Genomic DNA, 14,072 nt, shown 5'->3' with positions numbered 1-14,072 from the left:
TTGTCAATATACAGTAGGAACAGGAGGAGTACGTGCATGCTCAAGAGAAAGGCAGATCATGTGTTCTGATCTGTCATTGCAAGCTCAAGGATACTCATTAATATTTACTACTTCTGTGTAGCCAAAGGACCATTCATCAAAATTATATTGATGGGTGTCTCTTGGGTTGACAGAGCTACTTTTGGTGTGTAATGGACTGTGCAATGGGAAGAGGTGCAGGTTTGGCATCAGACTGACTTCAGGCTTTTTATTAACTCTGTCCTGCCTGCCTGTGGTCTGTGGCGGTACCGTCAGTGTTATGTCCTGCAAATGAGTCATTGCTGTAGCTATCTTTAGGTGGCATGATGATTTTAACTAGTTCAGGGTCTGGCTAGTCACTCGCGCATGTGGAGAAGGCTAAAACATTCTTCTGCATCTTCAGCAAATCTTATCTCGGAGCGTTTCTTGCAAAAAAAAAAAAAATTACAGAAAGGTTTTCTTCTTATTTTGAAGGAAGTGCATTTCACTTTCATCGGATTCTCCAAGTGGCAACCCCTAGTTGCCTCTCAGTGAGAGGGAGTAGGCAGAAGCAGGGTTCGGGCTGTGCCGTGGTGTGCTGGTATGCAGATGCTGGGCTGTGTATGTGCCGCGGCTGTACTGCTCAAGTGCGTTACGTAGTACTGTGCCTCGGCCCGGAATTGTAGCTGCAGGTCTGTGCTTGCTCTGCCTAAGGGAAGTCTAACAGACATGAATGAAGTTTTACTTCTATCCCTGTAAGGTGGATAGCACCTTAAATGCCTGTCAAGCTGGGGGGCATGGAGAAAATGGTGCTTTTCAGAAGATTATCCTCTCCTTTCAGTTCTGTGTTATTTCAGATAGTTTATCATTAAAATACCAGTTGGCAACTCCTTGGTCATCTCAGGCATAGTATTATAACTGCATGAATTTATTTTGTAATAATGGGCCACACTAATTTGGAGTAAGGGATAAAATCTTGATTAGATCAAGCTTGACTAATAAATAGTGCTCCACCAGATTTAAACCTGCATGTAAGTGTTTTGAGTTCTAGTAACATGGTATATGACAGCAGCAGCTTCCAGTCACCGCAGCCATGTGAGCAGAAGCATTTTCTATAGATGGATTGCTCTACTTTACTACTACTCATCTAAGCAGAGTACAGCAGTTGCTGCTGCTGCACCCAACAGTATGTATTGGGTAAATGAACAGAGATTTTCTTTGTGGAATTCCATGCAGAATGGTTAATTGGCACAGGCTGGAATGTGGCAAAGGACATAAGGCAGGATGAGAGCAATAGAGCGCCATTTGAGAGGAGCTTGCTTGTGTGATGCTCAGTACAGTGGGTAAGGGAATACCTAGGAGTCTGAGCCTTCCTCAGTCTGTTTCCTTGAGACTTTTTGTCAGTGGAAACCCTTGGCTCTAGTCCCATACTTTTTCAGTTTCAGAGATGGCAATGACTTGTTTCACTGGGTATTCTCTCCAAAATTACAGGCTCTTTTTTCAATGTGCAGTTCACAGTCCTAGAAAATAAGATCAAAAAGACCTCCACATCATACTATATTTTTGCTTTCCCTAGGACAAGATCAAATCATTCCTAAATATGTTCGTCTAGCCAATATTTCTGGCTGTGATTTCCCAGATATAAATGGGAATATATGCTTGTGGTGTTAGCAAATGCACAGCAAGTTCAACGTTTTGCGGACTTACTGTGTGTGCATTACACAGATGGCCTGCACATGGGCAGAGGACATAGCTGGCGTTTGTGGACATCCCTCACTTCCAGCAGGCAGTATTTTTGGACAGCATCCTAATTCAGTGCTTCACTGGCCATACCATTAAAAAGCTTTCCTCCCTTCTGTAGAATTAATTACAGAAAATATACCTGGGTGTGTTTATCAGCTCTTAAACTTTTTCATTATCAATCACATTATGAGATAACATAGTTTAAAAATCATTGACCAAGTACACCACATGTGTGAGCTTGTTGGTATCAGTGATGTTGCACAAGGAGTTTATTTAGTTCATTGGGACAAATTCTGCACTCATTTACATCTGTTTATGTATTAACATTACCCAGGTCTCTCTTTGGTAAAAGCAAAGTATAATTTGGCCCTATAAAATCTATTTCTGTTTTCACAGCTTGAATATAGAAGTTTCCACAGGTGGCTATCACACTACAGGGGAAAAAATGGTTTGGCTATGATAAATAGCAAAACCCTGGGGTTGGAAATGTGTTTTCCAGTTATTTCATTCTGGCATTAAACATGCTCCTGGTTTTGTGTGGAAATTTTCCCCCCTTAAAGCAGTTGCAGATGGCCACAGTGCAATTTTTACGTATACATTCAGCGAGCCAAAATCTTGACGGTTAAGTATTGTGCATGTGACTGAAACTCTTAATTAGCTTATGTGGCATCCAGTTTGTTAGCATCATTCAAAAGCATGACTCAGGGTTCCTCACTGATTTCTTGCTGGCGTTGGTGGGATCTGGTGTCTGTATGCTCTTGCAGGTATAATTACAGTATGCATTAGAATTACAGTGTGTCAAATCTATCTTCCATTCTCATATCCCTGCCAGAACTGCCAAAGTTTGCAAATATGTGCCTGAGCTACATATTGTAGATATGGGGAAACTTCACTCACAGAGATTAGTTTTTACACTCCGCTATTCCTTCAAACCTTCTCCACCCTCATAAACTTCATGTTTTAGAGCCTAATATTTGAATCCTTCAACAGCTTGTGCAGCTGCTGGTTCGGTTCTCGGCTGGCGTAGGTTGATGTAGCAGAAGGTAGTGAGACTGCCCTGATTTACAGTAGCTGCAGATCTCACGCTGAATCTCTAACCCTGGAGGTGCGCAATTTTTCCACAAATTGTAAGCTGCTACTTAAAAAGTAGCTTTTTCAGTGTTAAATTATGAACATTGTGTAGGTTTTCTATGCTTAAAGAATTTTTATGATTGTGGACTATCAGCTAACAATATCAGAACAGTAGAATCATAGAAACACTTTAAATACTGAGATGATGTTTCGGTTTCTTTAGTGAAATCTGTTAATTTGTTTTCCTCTAAATTAACATCTTTAGAATCTCTTCAGGATTTTAGTTCTGTGAAATTTTTCTTATTAAAATCTCTCTGGTAAATAAGTAACTGGCAGTAAGGAATCATTAATATATTAGACAAATATTGGACTCCTGGATTGTGGAAGTGTTCTATTATGTTTCCTTTTCTTTGACATGACAGTTGTCATTCTCAAATGCCTTCAGTATGTACACGGTGACAAGGAGCACTCTTGCTCCACCTGTGCCCAGCAGCCTGAAAGGATCAAGCAAAACATGAGATTGCGGTTACTTAACTGCAGATGTAATACACTTTATACTTGCTGCTCTGGCAATTCTTCAGCTTTAATGAGCCAGGGGAATGGAGACACCAGTACAGCTTGACCAGCAGAAAGCCATCTAACTCTCCCCTGAGTGCATAAAACATACCTGTTTTTAACAAGGGTTATCTTGTTTTCAGTGGACATCTAAATTGCTCTTGTAGTGGCAAGAGCTTTACATAAATGGAGTATTGTGTGTAAGCTGGAGGGATAAAAATACTTAGCTGTTTTGTGTTGCAGATACCTGGTTTCATGCCTTTAATTTCGTCCTGGGTGTATTATTTAGGCTGGGATGTGCTGCTGAACTGACGAAGAGCAGTTCTAGAGGTAGGGCATATGATACCCAGGGAGCACTGATGCTGGGGAGGAGTGGCTGTAGGCAGGAGAAGTCTGTAAAGCCCTTCTGACTCCAAACCAGCGTGGCCGGAGGGGAGGAGGTGACGACGCCGTGTCCCTGAGCCTCCTGGGAGGCAGTGCTCAGTGCTCAGCACCACTGACCCAGAGTGAGCTACTTCCAGCACAGACCTGGTTCTTTTTGCTTTTACACTATGAACATCCCCAACCCTGCCTTGGTAAGTGCCCCTACACCCTGCTGTGCTGAGCAGTGGTTTGCTCGGTGTCAGAGCCTGCACTGGAATTAGTTAATAAGCTCCAGCAGAGCCTGGGTTTGCTGAGCATCACATTGCAGAACCCAGTGGCACGGTGGAAATCACTCACAGAATGTTTTGGTCCTCCCTGTTAGTCTGGAGAAGGAAGCAGTGCTGAGTCCAAGAAATACCATAGTGTCACAAATACTGTAATAATTATTAAATCTTATCTTTTTTCTTTTCTTTTTTTTTTTTTTTCCTCTGACAGCAGTTTAATAGGATTTGTAAAGCAAGCAGTGGCTGCCAGAAATTAATTCTGGTTTCTCCCTTATAACTTAAGATTTTTGACATGGCATGTTGGTGTGGACCTTATTCCCTCTTAACTGCTGGAGGCAAAAATCTGATAGAAGAGAGTTGATTATTCTCTACAGTTACAAAGAAATGAAATAGCGGTGCTTCTCTCAGTTAATTAAGTTAAGACACGGTGCATTTATACTTATCCTTGGGATCCTCTTCCAAAGGTTTACTCCATTATTTTGCATCTGGCAACAATTTATGCTGGCATCAATTCTTCTTCTCACTGGCAGTGGAACAGAGAAGTAAATCAAGGAAGCAAGATTGGCCAAATGATTCACAGAACAACACTTAGTGTCAAGAACATTTTACTTTCGTTAAGCAATGTTTTTGCATACTACAGTTGAATCCAAGGTTCATTAATTTGGATAGCTGTTACATTATCCAGTCCAGCCAGCGTGTGTGACCCTTGGGGATATACAAAGGGCACTGGAATGTCTTAATTAAATCCTGCAAGTGTCAATGAGCAGGAATGGAAATATCTGGGAATGTTTTCCTGTGTGCACAACAGCTGCTACTTACTGTTCCCAGTTATAGATGGATATCCTTTTTTTTCCATTTCATTTGGCACTTTGTAGCTGGTTCACCAAAAATTTAGTCGATGCTCCACAAACTTGTTTTTTGAAGGAAAGCTAGGCCCCAGTGAGTTGGTGTCATGGTCCTGGAGGACACAGAACAGATTTAAGGCATAGGAATGTTCAGCAGAGGTCTCTAACCTGGTTCTGCAAAAGCATACGTTTCTTTACGTGGTGAGATGTAGCGGTTGGGATTTGACATCTTGCTATGATTTCTGTTATTTAAAATTAACATGATTTTCATTGGATAATAACTTCTTGGATGAAACTACCTATTGATGTAATGAATTCTTCAAAATGCTTCCTTGAAATAAGGAGTCAGTCTCTTTGTTGAAGTGAGGAGTCATGTCCTCAATGTGTGAGCAAGACAGTAAAGTCCCATCAGGCTCAGGGATAGTGGCTCTCAGCCAGGGATGGCCTCTCTAGGGCTGCCCCAAGAGCTTGCTGAGAGGCTGGAGGAGGCAGCCTTGCAGCCAGGGCGATGGAGGGGTGGGTGGAAGCGGAGAGCTGGCTCTGGTGAGGTGCTGTACACTTCCAGCTTTCTCAAGTGAGACTTAGCTACAAAAGAGGGGGAAAAAATGGTGGATGCTGACCTAGATGGTGATCTGTTCTAGCATTAAACCCCAGCAACTCTGAACTGTGAGCAGTCACACTGCACCTGAGCTCAGTGGGGACTCTCTGCATCGTGTAAGATTAAACAAGGTCTTAAGTCTTTGCAGGACTGGGACTGCACATGCAAGTAAACTGAAGTTGCCTATGCTTTGCAAACGTACAGCTCAGAAGAGCTTTCTTGTGTGAAGCTCTGCAGGGAGCCCTTGAATTTGTGTAAGAATTCATATCATAACCTTGTTAGAAGATTACATGACAATTTCAAATGTTCAAATATATATATGGGTGTTTATAAACATGTCATTTTTCTTTCTTTATAGACCAGTGTTTAAAGATAATCAGGGAAATGTTGACAGAGACTCCCGATTCTCACCTTTATTCAGGCAAGAAAGTAATAAGATTTCCATGGAAGATTTGATTAAACTAATAGCAGAATACAGAAGGTAAGGAACAGTTTTTAATTTGGTTTGAGAAGGAATAACAGCTTTATAAAGCTGTGCAGAATAATTTTCACAGCTTTTTTTCTTCATTTAACACAGTGTGCCAAAGTGCCCGTATTAAATTAGTGTTTTTCACATTAGCCTATTACCTGCCAAAGAGTGCTTTAGGTTGGACTTTCCAGGAAAACTGAAACGTCATTTGGCACATTAATAAATGTTATTATAACCTAAAGATAGTGATTCCTTAAATTAGCTTCCATCAGGGGAGATGCAGGTGAAGTAACCAACACGAGAACATTATCTCAGGGAAAAAAAGAAGGCAAAAAAAAAAGAGAGAAAAATGAAAAAGCATTCTTTAATGGTTTCACCACTCCTTGCTTTTGTTTGTTTGAGTCTCCATGACAAACTGCAGAGTGGACATTGGAAGGAAAAAACTTCTCCAAATGTTTGACAGCGTGTAAATTAGTGAATAGTGGTTTGGCTGGATAGTCTTCCACACAGGTGTAAATCAGGTTAATTCTAGAGCAGAGTCTTTGTTTGTACTGGATAAGTGACATGAGAATTGAACCATGAATTTCTTCCTGTCCCTTCTACTCTAAATGTGCCTAGAAATGAATTAATCTAATTAACTTCCAGTGTTCCATTTATATGAAATCAGATCATAGAAAGATTGAATGTCAACTACAGGGATTGGATCAGGCCCGTAATCTTTTGTGCCACCTTACTGGTCAGGAAACTTTGCTGAAATTCTCCCTACTCTTATTAGAGTCACCACTGCTGGGTTTGTCTGTCTAAAGCATCTCCTAGATAAAAGGAATTTAGCATCACACTTTTGGCACTTCTCAAATTGCTTGGGCATGAGGAATATGTCTTGGTCCCTTTTCAGCATGGCACTTGCAGAAGCCATGATACTGTGAACTCCTCTCATCTCCGTGGTCATTGAATTCCTTTTAGAGAACATTTGATACAGGTTTTAGAAAGAAAAAGTGGGTAAGTTAATTCTTGTAAGGTTTGGTTCATCAGTTTCTTCCTCGTCTACAAAATATGTTATAATATGGCTTGCAAAGAGAAGGCAGGAATGAGGCCAAGCAAGGAGGAAAAAAAAAAAAGAAAAAAAAAAACCAACCATGTTTCTTTCCTGCTGTTGCATTTGATTTGAGTTTAATAGCCAATAGGTGTATGTTAAATGTGTTTAATATATATTTATGTCTTAAATCAGGGTCTGTTTTTCATTTTAGATTAATTCCTATAATGGGTCTCATCTCCCTTGTTCTAATTTTCTAAAATGTTTTCATTTCTGTCATTGCAGAGCAGAGAAGATTAGCAAAATACAGACTATACCTGGCTGTTTGGAGATTGCAGTTGATTGTGTTCCTTTGGAACATCCAAGTATGATTCCACTTTATAATTAATTGTTATAATTAAATACGACATTGTCATAATTGCTGCCTTGAGACAGTTCTGGTAGAAGTGTCCATTGCTGTATATAAAAATGTATGCAGGGGAGTGTTCTTGATTTGTTCTCATTTACTTACACCATTCTTTGTTTCATCCTGTACCTGGCCAGATATACCCCAGCAATACAGAACACAACATGCTGAATCCACATGTGATGAAAGTCCAAGGACCGCTTCTTGGTCTCTTAAGGGATTAGGCCAAAGAGCTGAGTGGACTTCTGTAGCTTGAGGTCAATAGCCTTGCACTGTTGATGGGCTGTGATGCTCATATTCTCTGTGAATTAGCACGTATGGGACATGCATCAGGTTTCAAGAATGCAGACTAGATGGAGGACTTCATTCAGAGGCCACTCTGGCATCAGCCGCAACTGCTAAGATAGATGCTTCTAACTGGATCCTTTTATCTCTTTTTAAATGTTCTGTTTCAAGGGCCACATTCTGTGACCCACTGTTGCAAAAAGCTCAGGACCATTGAATTCCTCTGAAGTCTATCATCACACATCTTTATACTATCTTCATATGGTATTAGATAAAAAAATAGTTTCACTAACATTTCAAAAGCAATTTTTATTTTTGAAATTAAAAGAAACTGATAGCTCGAAGTTGGCAGAATGGTCCAAAGCAGCTTGGGCCTTGTACTGTTACCTGACTCGGTGTGCACTGTGGCCAGGTGAAAGTCTGGCTTTAAAGGGTATGTGCTAGTAAAGTGCCCAGTTCCTGTGGAAAGTCAATGAAAATTTTCTCTCTCTAAAGAGTAACGGCTTAAACATTTCTTTGGTATGGGGAAAACTTGTCTTACTCTGAATAAGGCTGTAAAATAATTTAAAAGCTGTACCAGAAAACATCCATGCTGTAGGATTCATTAAAATCTCCATGAAAATTCTTCTTGACTTCAGCCAGCTCTGAAGGAAGCCTTGTAACAGCAGTAACCAGTTCTGTTATAACACCTTCTCCCCACCCGAAATAAGTCGTGCTAGGCTAGCACCAAAATCCTTTATTGCCCGGAAAAGCCACTGCAAAGGAAGTTGGCCAAAGATCTTGTCAAGAATTTGCCAGTACGGTTGTGTCTCTAGGGACTGACACTACCCTGTTTCACATTAGCATCAATTTGCATTAGACAGCAGAAGTAGATCTTTGGTTTTTATGAGACTATTTACTATATCTACACCAAGAGCTGGAGCCAGTGGTGTATCAGCGGATGTTGTCTGACAGTGTTTAACCTGAAACAAAACTTCTGCCTTTTCTGCTGCATGGGGGGAAGCCAAACTCACGTAGCTCTAGCAAAGGGGAAGAGAAGCAGCTTCCTGAAGCTCCCACCTGTGCTGCATGGTCCCTGCTTGTTGTCCTTTGCACTGGAAGGTCGGGACCCTGAAGCTGGCAGTAGGGCAGCAGGTACTGTTGCTGCTACATCCCCTGCTTCCCCCCCTAAAATACCCATTAAAACCCCAAACTGTGAGGCTCTGTTCTTGTGGAGGGCAGTCCCGGAGAGTAGCTTGTAGCCAAGCGCCATGTGGCTGGCAGCAACCTGGGATGTTGCCTCCGTGTGCGTGTCTGTGCAATGGAGGTGAGGCACAGAGACCAAACCTTCACAACTGGCTGCAGGACCCTTCATTTTCCAGCTAGCTTCTTCCTGTTATTACTGTCTCTTCTCACACTCTACAGGCTATTGCTGCTCTCTTATCTGAGCTATTGGCATTTTAAAACTTCATTTATTACTTACTTCCCTTTTTGTATTCAGTTCAACACTATTTCTGTTTCCCTGTGGATTTTCTGTGGGCTACTGGAAGTGCAGTGTGGGCAGGGCGCAGAAGGACTTCTGCAGAGAGGCCTTAGAACTGCATTCTAATCCTTGGGTTGGTCCGTGGATTTCTCAAATGAAAAACAAGGTTAATGATGTTCAAAAACGGACACAATCAGAATGCTTATAAATCAAGTTTGAGGGGCAGGTGGCCAAATTATAAGACATAACGCATTCTCCTATTTTAAGATGAGTTGCCTGAGATTTGCCCAAACAAAAAGCTGCCCATCTTAGCTTTGTATGCCAAGAGCAGTGAGCAGAGTCTCCCAAGTACTGGCAATGTTAGTAGCAGAAGAGCAAACCTTCAAAAGTTTGTATGTGACCCTGAGTATCTTCACTGACCAACAGAGGAATTTGCGTGATCATCTACAGGGAACTATTGCTGGCGCTGGGGAGAATAAACCTTCTCAAGGCTTCTCTACAGCAGGCCATGGTTGCTTCTGGCTGACAAATGCAAGTGATTTAATTTAGCTGTTCACTTTTAATGCTGCTAATTTTGATTGGGAAAGACAGAAGTTTTCATATATGGATCTTTCCAGCTTAATTGAGGAGCTATGTCTGTTGGCTGGGTGTACAAGTCAATCGGACACATTCATATTTTTGTGGGCAGCAGGCTGGGAAGAAAGTTTTCAGTGTCTATTTGAAAGAAAGCAAAGAGAAAGCACCCTGCTATAGCTGGCATAGAGCCGCTTCTCCCCCACCTGCTTGGGCTGCAGAGGACCTGCGCTATCTTGAAACTGGCAATTTCCTCTTCTGCTAGTTTAGAAGGAAGTAAAATTGGGCATAGTGTATACAAGGGATCACCAGCTTCTTTCAGCTTCCTTACCAGAAATTGGTAGGCTTGTCCTGTGGGTTATTCTAGGGTTTGAGGAATGAATTTGTAGGCAGGACCTTCAAATTGCTTTTCCCAGAAATAGCTTGGGACACCCCTAAGTTGGTGACCCTTCTCAGCTGCTTTTGTGCAAACAGCCCTTGAGTTCTCCATGCTGAAGTTAAATATCTCACTGATTTAATGGCACAGGCAGAGAGTATACTCTATCCGTTTTTAATCTCTCCCCGTCTGGGTGACAGAGTGCTTATTTTCATCTTCTGTTTCTTGATCTGATTTCAGTTATCCCAATTGCGTTATATTTAATCGAGTTCTGCACTACTTGTTTCTTCATTTCGTTTACTATGTTATTAGATAAATAGGAAAACTTAAATGAGATACTGAGCTGTAAAATTAATTAGAAACAGCACCACTTCAGTATATTCTGTTGAAACTGTCTGTATACCAATGGTGCTGTTATGCCATCAGATATTGTGTGTGTCAAAAGAGGTTTTCAGTGCTGTACCATTTAACTCAAGTGAGACAAACCATTTAAGGATAATATATTGTAATTGTTCTGAGATAACATGGATGCAATTTAAGGCAGGATTTGACCTGTTGCCTCTCAGCATTACTTATTCTTTGCAAGTTAAGGCAGGATTTTACTTGTTCCATCTCAATATTACTTATTCTTAGTAGTAAGACTGTAAAAACAAACGTGATATGTGATGGTTTTCTTTTCTGTTCTTTTGAAGACTGTGTAACTTCGTCTTTTATTCCAATCAAGCCATTTAATGACATAAAGGAGCATCAACCTACAGTGGAAGTTGAGGAATTTGTACAGGAATCAACAAAATATTCTCGACCTTACAGAGTATACAAGAACCAAATATACATATATCCAAAACACCTCAAGTATGATAGCCAAAAATACTTCAACAAGGTACAGTATGTGACCAATTCAGGCCAACATTGGGTAGTAGTGTACTGCATGAGCTCTCATTGAAATGAAGGAGTACTCATCATAAAGGAGGGGAAAGTGGTGATGCGAGTCACTGACGGCTTTTGATCTTTTTCAATTTTTGCAATTGTAAAACATTGGTACAATTTTAATGAAATTAATCTATGGATTAATTTTAAGTTGTATTAGTGGTTCAAAGAGAGATAATGTGGTAATAGCTCTTTCACAATTTTCAGAAGGGCTGTGTTTTAATGAAATGATGTGTGCAGATAAAATTAATCTGGATAGTATTTGTAGTTCTTAAACGAAACTTGAGTACTACTTGCGTTTTCATGGTGATTGAAAATTAATTAAGGACAAGACACAGGTAAGTGCTGGTCACTTTATAATCTGCTTCTACACAGTCAACTTGAGGCCTGGCTTGCATTTTGCCGGTTCTTGGAAATATTATTTCTAGTGATATCACTGTGACTTAAAGGCGTTTGACAAGTTGATACACCATCTGCATGTTTCTCCTACATTTTGAAAAGAGCTTATTTCAGCCCTTACAGTTTGCGTGTGTTTTTATGGGTACCCCATTTCTGATCTAAGCTTTAATACGTTCCTGTCTTTTCAGGCACGGAATATAACAGTGTGCATTGAATTTAAAAGCTCTGATGAAGAAGGAGCGAAGCCACTTAAGGTGAGCCACAACAAGAGTATATTCAGAGAACAGTGTTTCTGAGGACATTCCTTATAAAACCCAGGAATCAGGGCTATACTAACCCGGAACTATTAAAGAGTGAATGTTGTCACGCATCCTTCTACATTTGCACTGTGGTTCTGTTTTATCCCAGCTGGTCATAATGATTCCAGCTCACAGTGCCATTTTGCAGTGCCAGCTTTCTGACTGGTGGAGGGGAAAGAAGACAATATTAGAAAACTTAAGCATTTTTTACAGTGCAACTTGCTTATTCTAAAATTTACCGTTTACCCTACATTTCTCCCTGAGCTCAGGACACTTGATTGAAAAGAGTGAGGCACAAAATTAGAAGAACCTTAGACTCAATTCTTAACATTGCTATTGACCAAGGGCTATTGCATAGTATTGTTATACTGTAGTTTCCCCACCAATAAATAAAGTTGCCATCACTCAATAATCAAGAGCCTCCAGACTGGACTCTGCCAGCAAGGAGATTGTTAACTGGTATAGCTTTTGTAACATTGAAAAGTCAGTAAAGGCATTGTATTGTGTATTGAACTGCATAAAAGTGAAATAGCTTTTGTAAAGCTTTTTGCAGAAAACTCTGAAATAAATAACAGCAAGGAAGAAGTCTAAGGAGTCTGCATTGCTTAGTAGAGTGTAGGGTAATTTTCACAGAATCAATGGACTTTTACTGGAAGTGTGTATAAAAAATTTCAGGTTTGAGCACTTAAAATATTTCTTTTAATATTTGATCAAAGTAATTATAAATCTTTCATGATACTGTTTTCAATGTACATGCATATTAGATATACCAGGACTAGTATCATCAGCAGAATTTCATGATGTAATTAAAGCATGTTACTTTTATCAGTGTATTTATGGGAAGCCAGGTGGACCGTTATTTACAACAGCAGCCTACACCGCTGTGCTACATCATTCCCAGAATCCTGATTTTTATGATGAGGTCAGTCTGCTTTTTCTTTCATTAAATATCTGCCAATCCCACATGTTTGCCAATGAGACAGAAAAATACATGTAAAGAATACTTCTCTTACAATTGCTTGTAGATCTGGATGGGCCTGTGTAATGTAGATTTACATACAGTCTCACGTTTTGGGTTTTTTTCTTAAATCAACTCCGAGAATTCTTCCTTTTGTGAGATGTTCTGAGTACAGTTAAGATGCTGTAGAATTAATTAGGAACAGTCTAGCTCTCTAAAATGCACGTCTGGTTTACATTGAGGGTCCAGCTGCATCCCTGAATTTAATGGAAACAGTAAACATTATGATGAAGGGTGGAGCCAAATGTCAGAACAAATCCCTCTCTGAGATACAAGATCTGCACTGGGGCATTTTTGTTGATCCAGTGGTCTGAACAGAATGTACGGTGACATGTACTGGCTGCAGCAAGTCATTTAGCTGGTGCTTTTGAGGATGCAGCTGTAGAATAGGGTTCATACATTGGCTTTTGCCAAATGTTAGTCGCGCATGCATCTTTACGTTTCACCAACACCAAGTATTGATTCCCCAGGCTTTGTGCAGGTGAACTTAATTGCACCCTTTCAGTGACTAGTGTGTTTGATGGCCTGTGACTGTAACGTGTCTGTTCTGAATTTTCCACTACTGCTTTATGTGTAGTGATAAGGCTGGCAAACAGTGTTAGTATATAGCCAGCGTTTTCCAAACTGTTGGCTTGATCTTGGAAAAACTTCCTTTTTCAGTTAAAATTTACTTTCATAAAATGGCAGGGGCAAGACCAGCAGATAGTGTACAACTACATGTGAAGTATCAATTTTAAGATTCGTGTTTAGGAACTGAGGTGGAACTTAAAGCATTACATCTTCAGAGATCTTGAACCCCCCACTACTCCTTTGCGAGCAGTGTTTTGGGTTTTAACACATCTGAAAATGTCCTTCATGTGATGCTGGTTTGGGCAGATTACTTTCAGCTTGAACACAGAGCTGAATTCAGATCTTAACAGCTGATTTGGCTGGAAGAGGTGTGCACCTGTCCTAAATGTTCCTAGTACAGCAAGTGCAGTCTTCAAAACAATGTAGTATGTTATCAAGAAAGTTGTCTTAATCTCTATGTCTGAATGCCCGTTTCATATCTATGTTTATGGTACTAGATTCTTACCCATAAACTGATTTAGCACTGAAAGCATTTAGCAACAATTTCTAAACCTTACTTTAAGGTTGGATAAACTTTATCATAGCTCACAAGGGTAAGGGATGTTTTTTATTAGTTCCTATGGTAACATGTTTTGATTACTTTGTATTTTTATTCCAATAGGTTAATAATACCTCAAACCCAGCCTGTAGGGATTCATGGATGACATGATATGGGATTTAAGACTGAGCAGAAATCGTAAATAAAAGTTTATTTTCATGTCAGCCTTTATGACTCGGTCTTTGCCATGAAATGATGATG

General features: G+C 40.2%; 1 protein-coding gene across 3 annotated transcripts in view; it reads left to right on the top strand.

The window, feature by feature from the left end:
• Positions 1-14,072, top strand: part of DOCK10 (dedicator of cytokinesis 10) — a 164,924-nt gene that overhangs the window by 99,060 nt on the left and 51,792 nt on the right. For all 3 annotated transcript variants that reach the window (XM_050902199.1, XM_050902198.1, XM_050902201.1), the window contains exons 15-19: positions 5,815-5,937; positions 7,244-7,323; positions 10,753-10,940; positions 11,575-11,640; positions 12,515-12,607. In XM_050902199.1, the coding sequence (XP_050758156.1) occupies positions 5,815-5,937; positions 7,244-7,323; positions 10,753-10,940; positions 11,575-11,640; positions 12,515-12,607 (550 nt within the window). The remainder of the gene's footprint in view (positions 1-5,814; positions 5,938-7,243; positions 7,324-10,752; positions 10,941-11,574; positions 11,641-12,514; positions 12,608-14,072) is intronic.

Source organism: Gymnogyps californianus, chromosome 10 (genome assembly GCF_018139145.2).
Source record: "Gymnogyps californianus isolate 813 chromosome 10, ASM1813914v2, whole genome shotgun sequence".
Classification (NCBI taxonomy): Eukaryota; Metazoa; Chordata; class Aves; order Accipitriformes; family Cathartidae; genus Gymnogyps; species Gymnogyps californianus.
The sequence above is the reverse complement of the archived record's forward strand: the minus strand, read 5'-3'. Positions and strand labels throughout refer to the sequence as shown.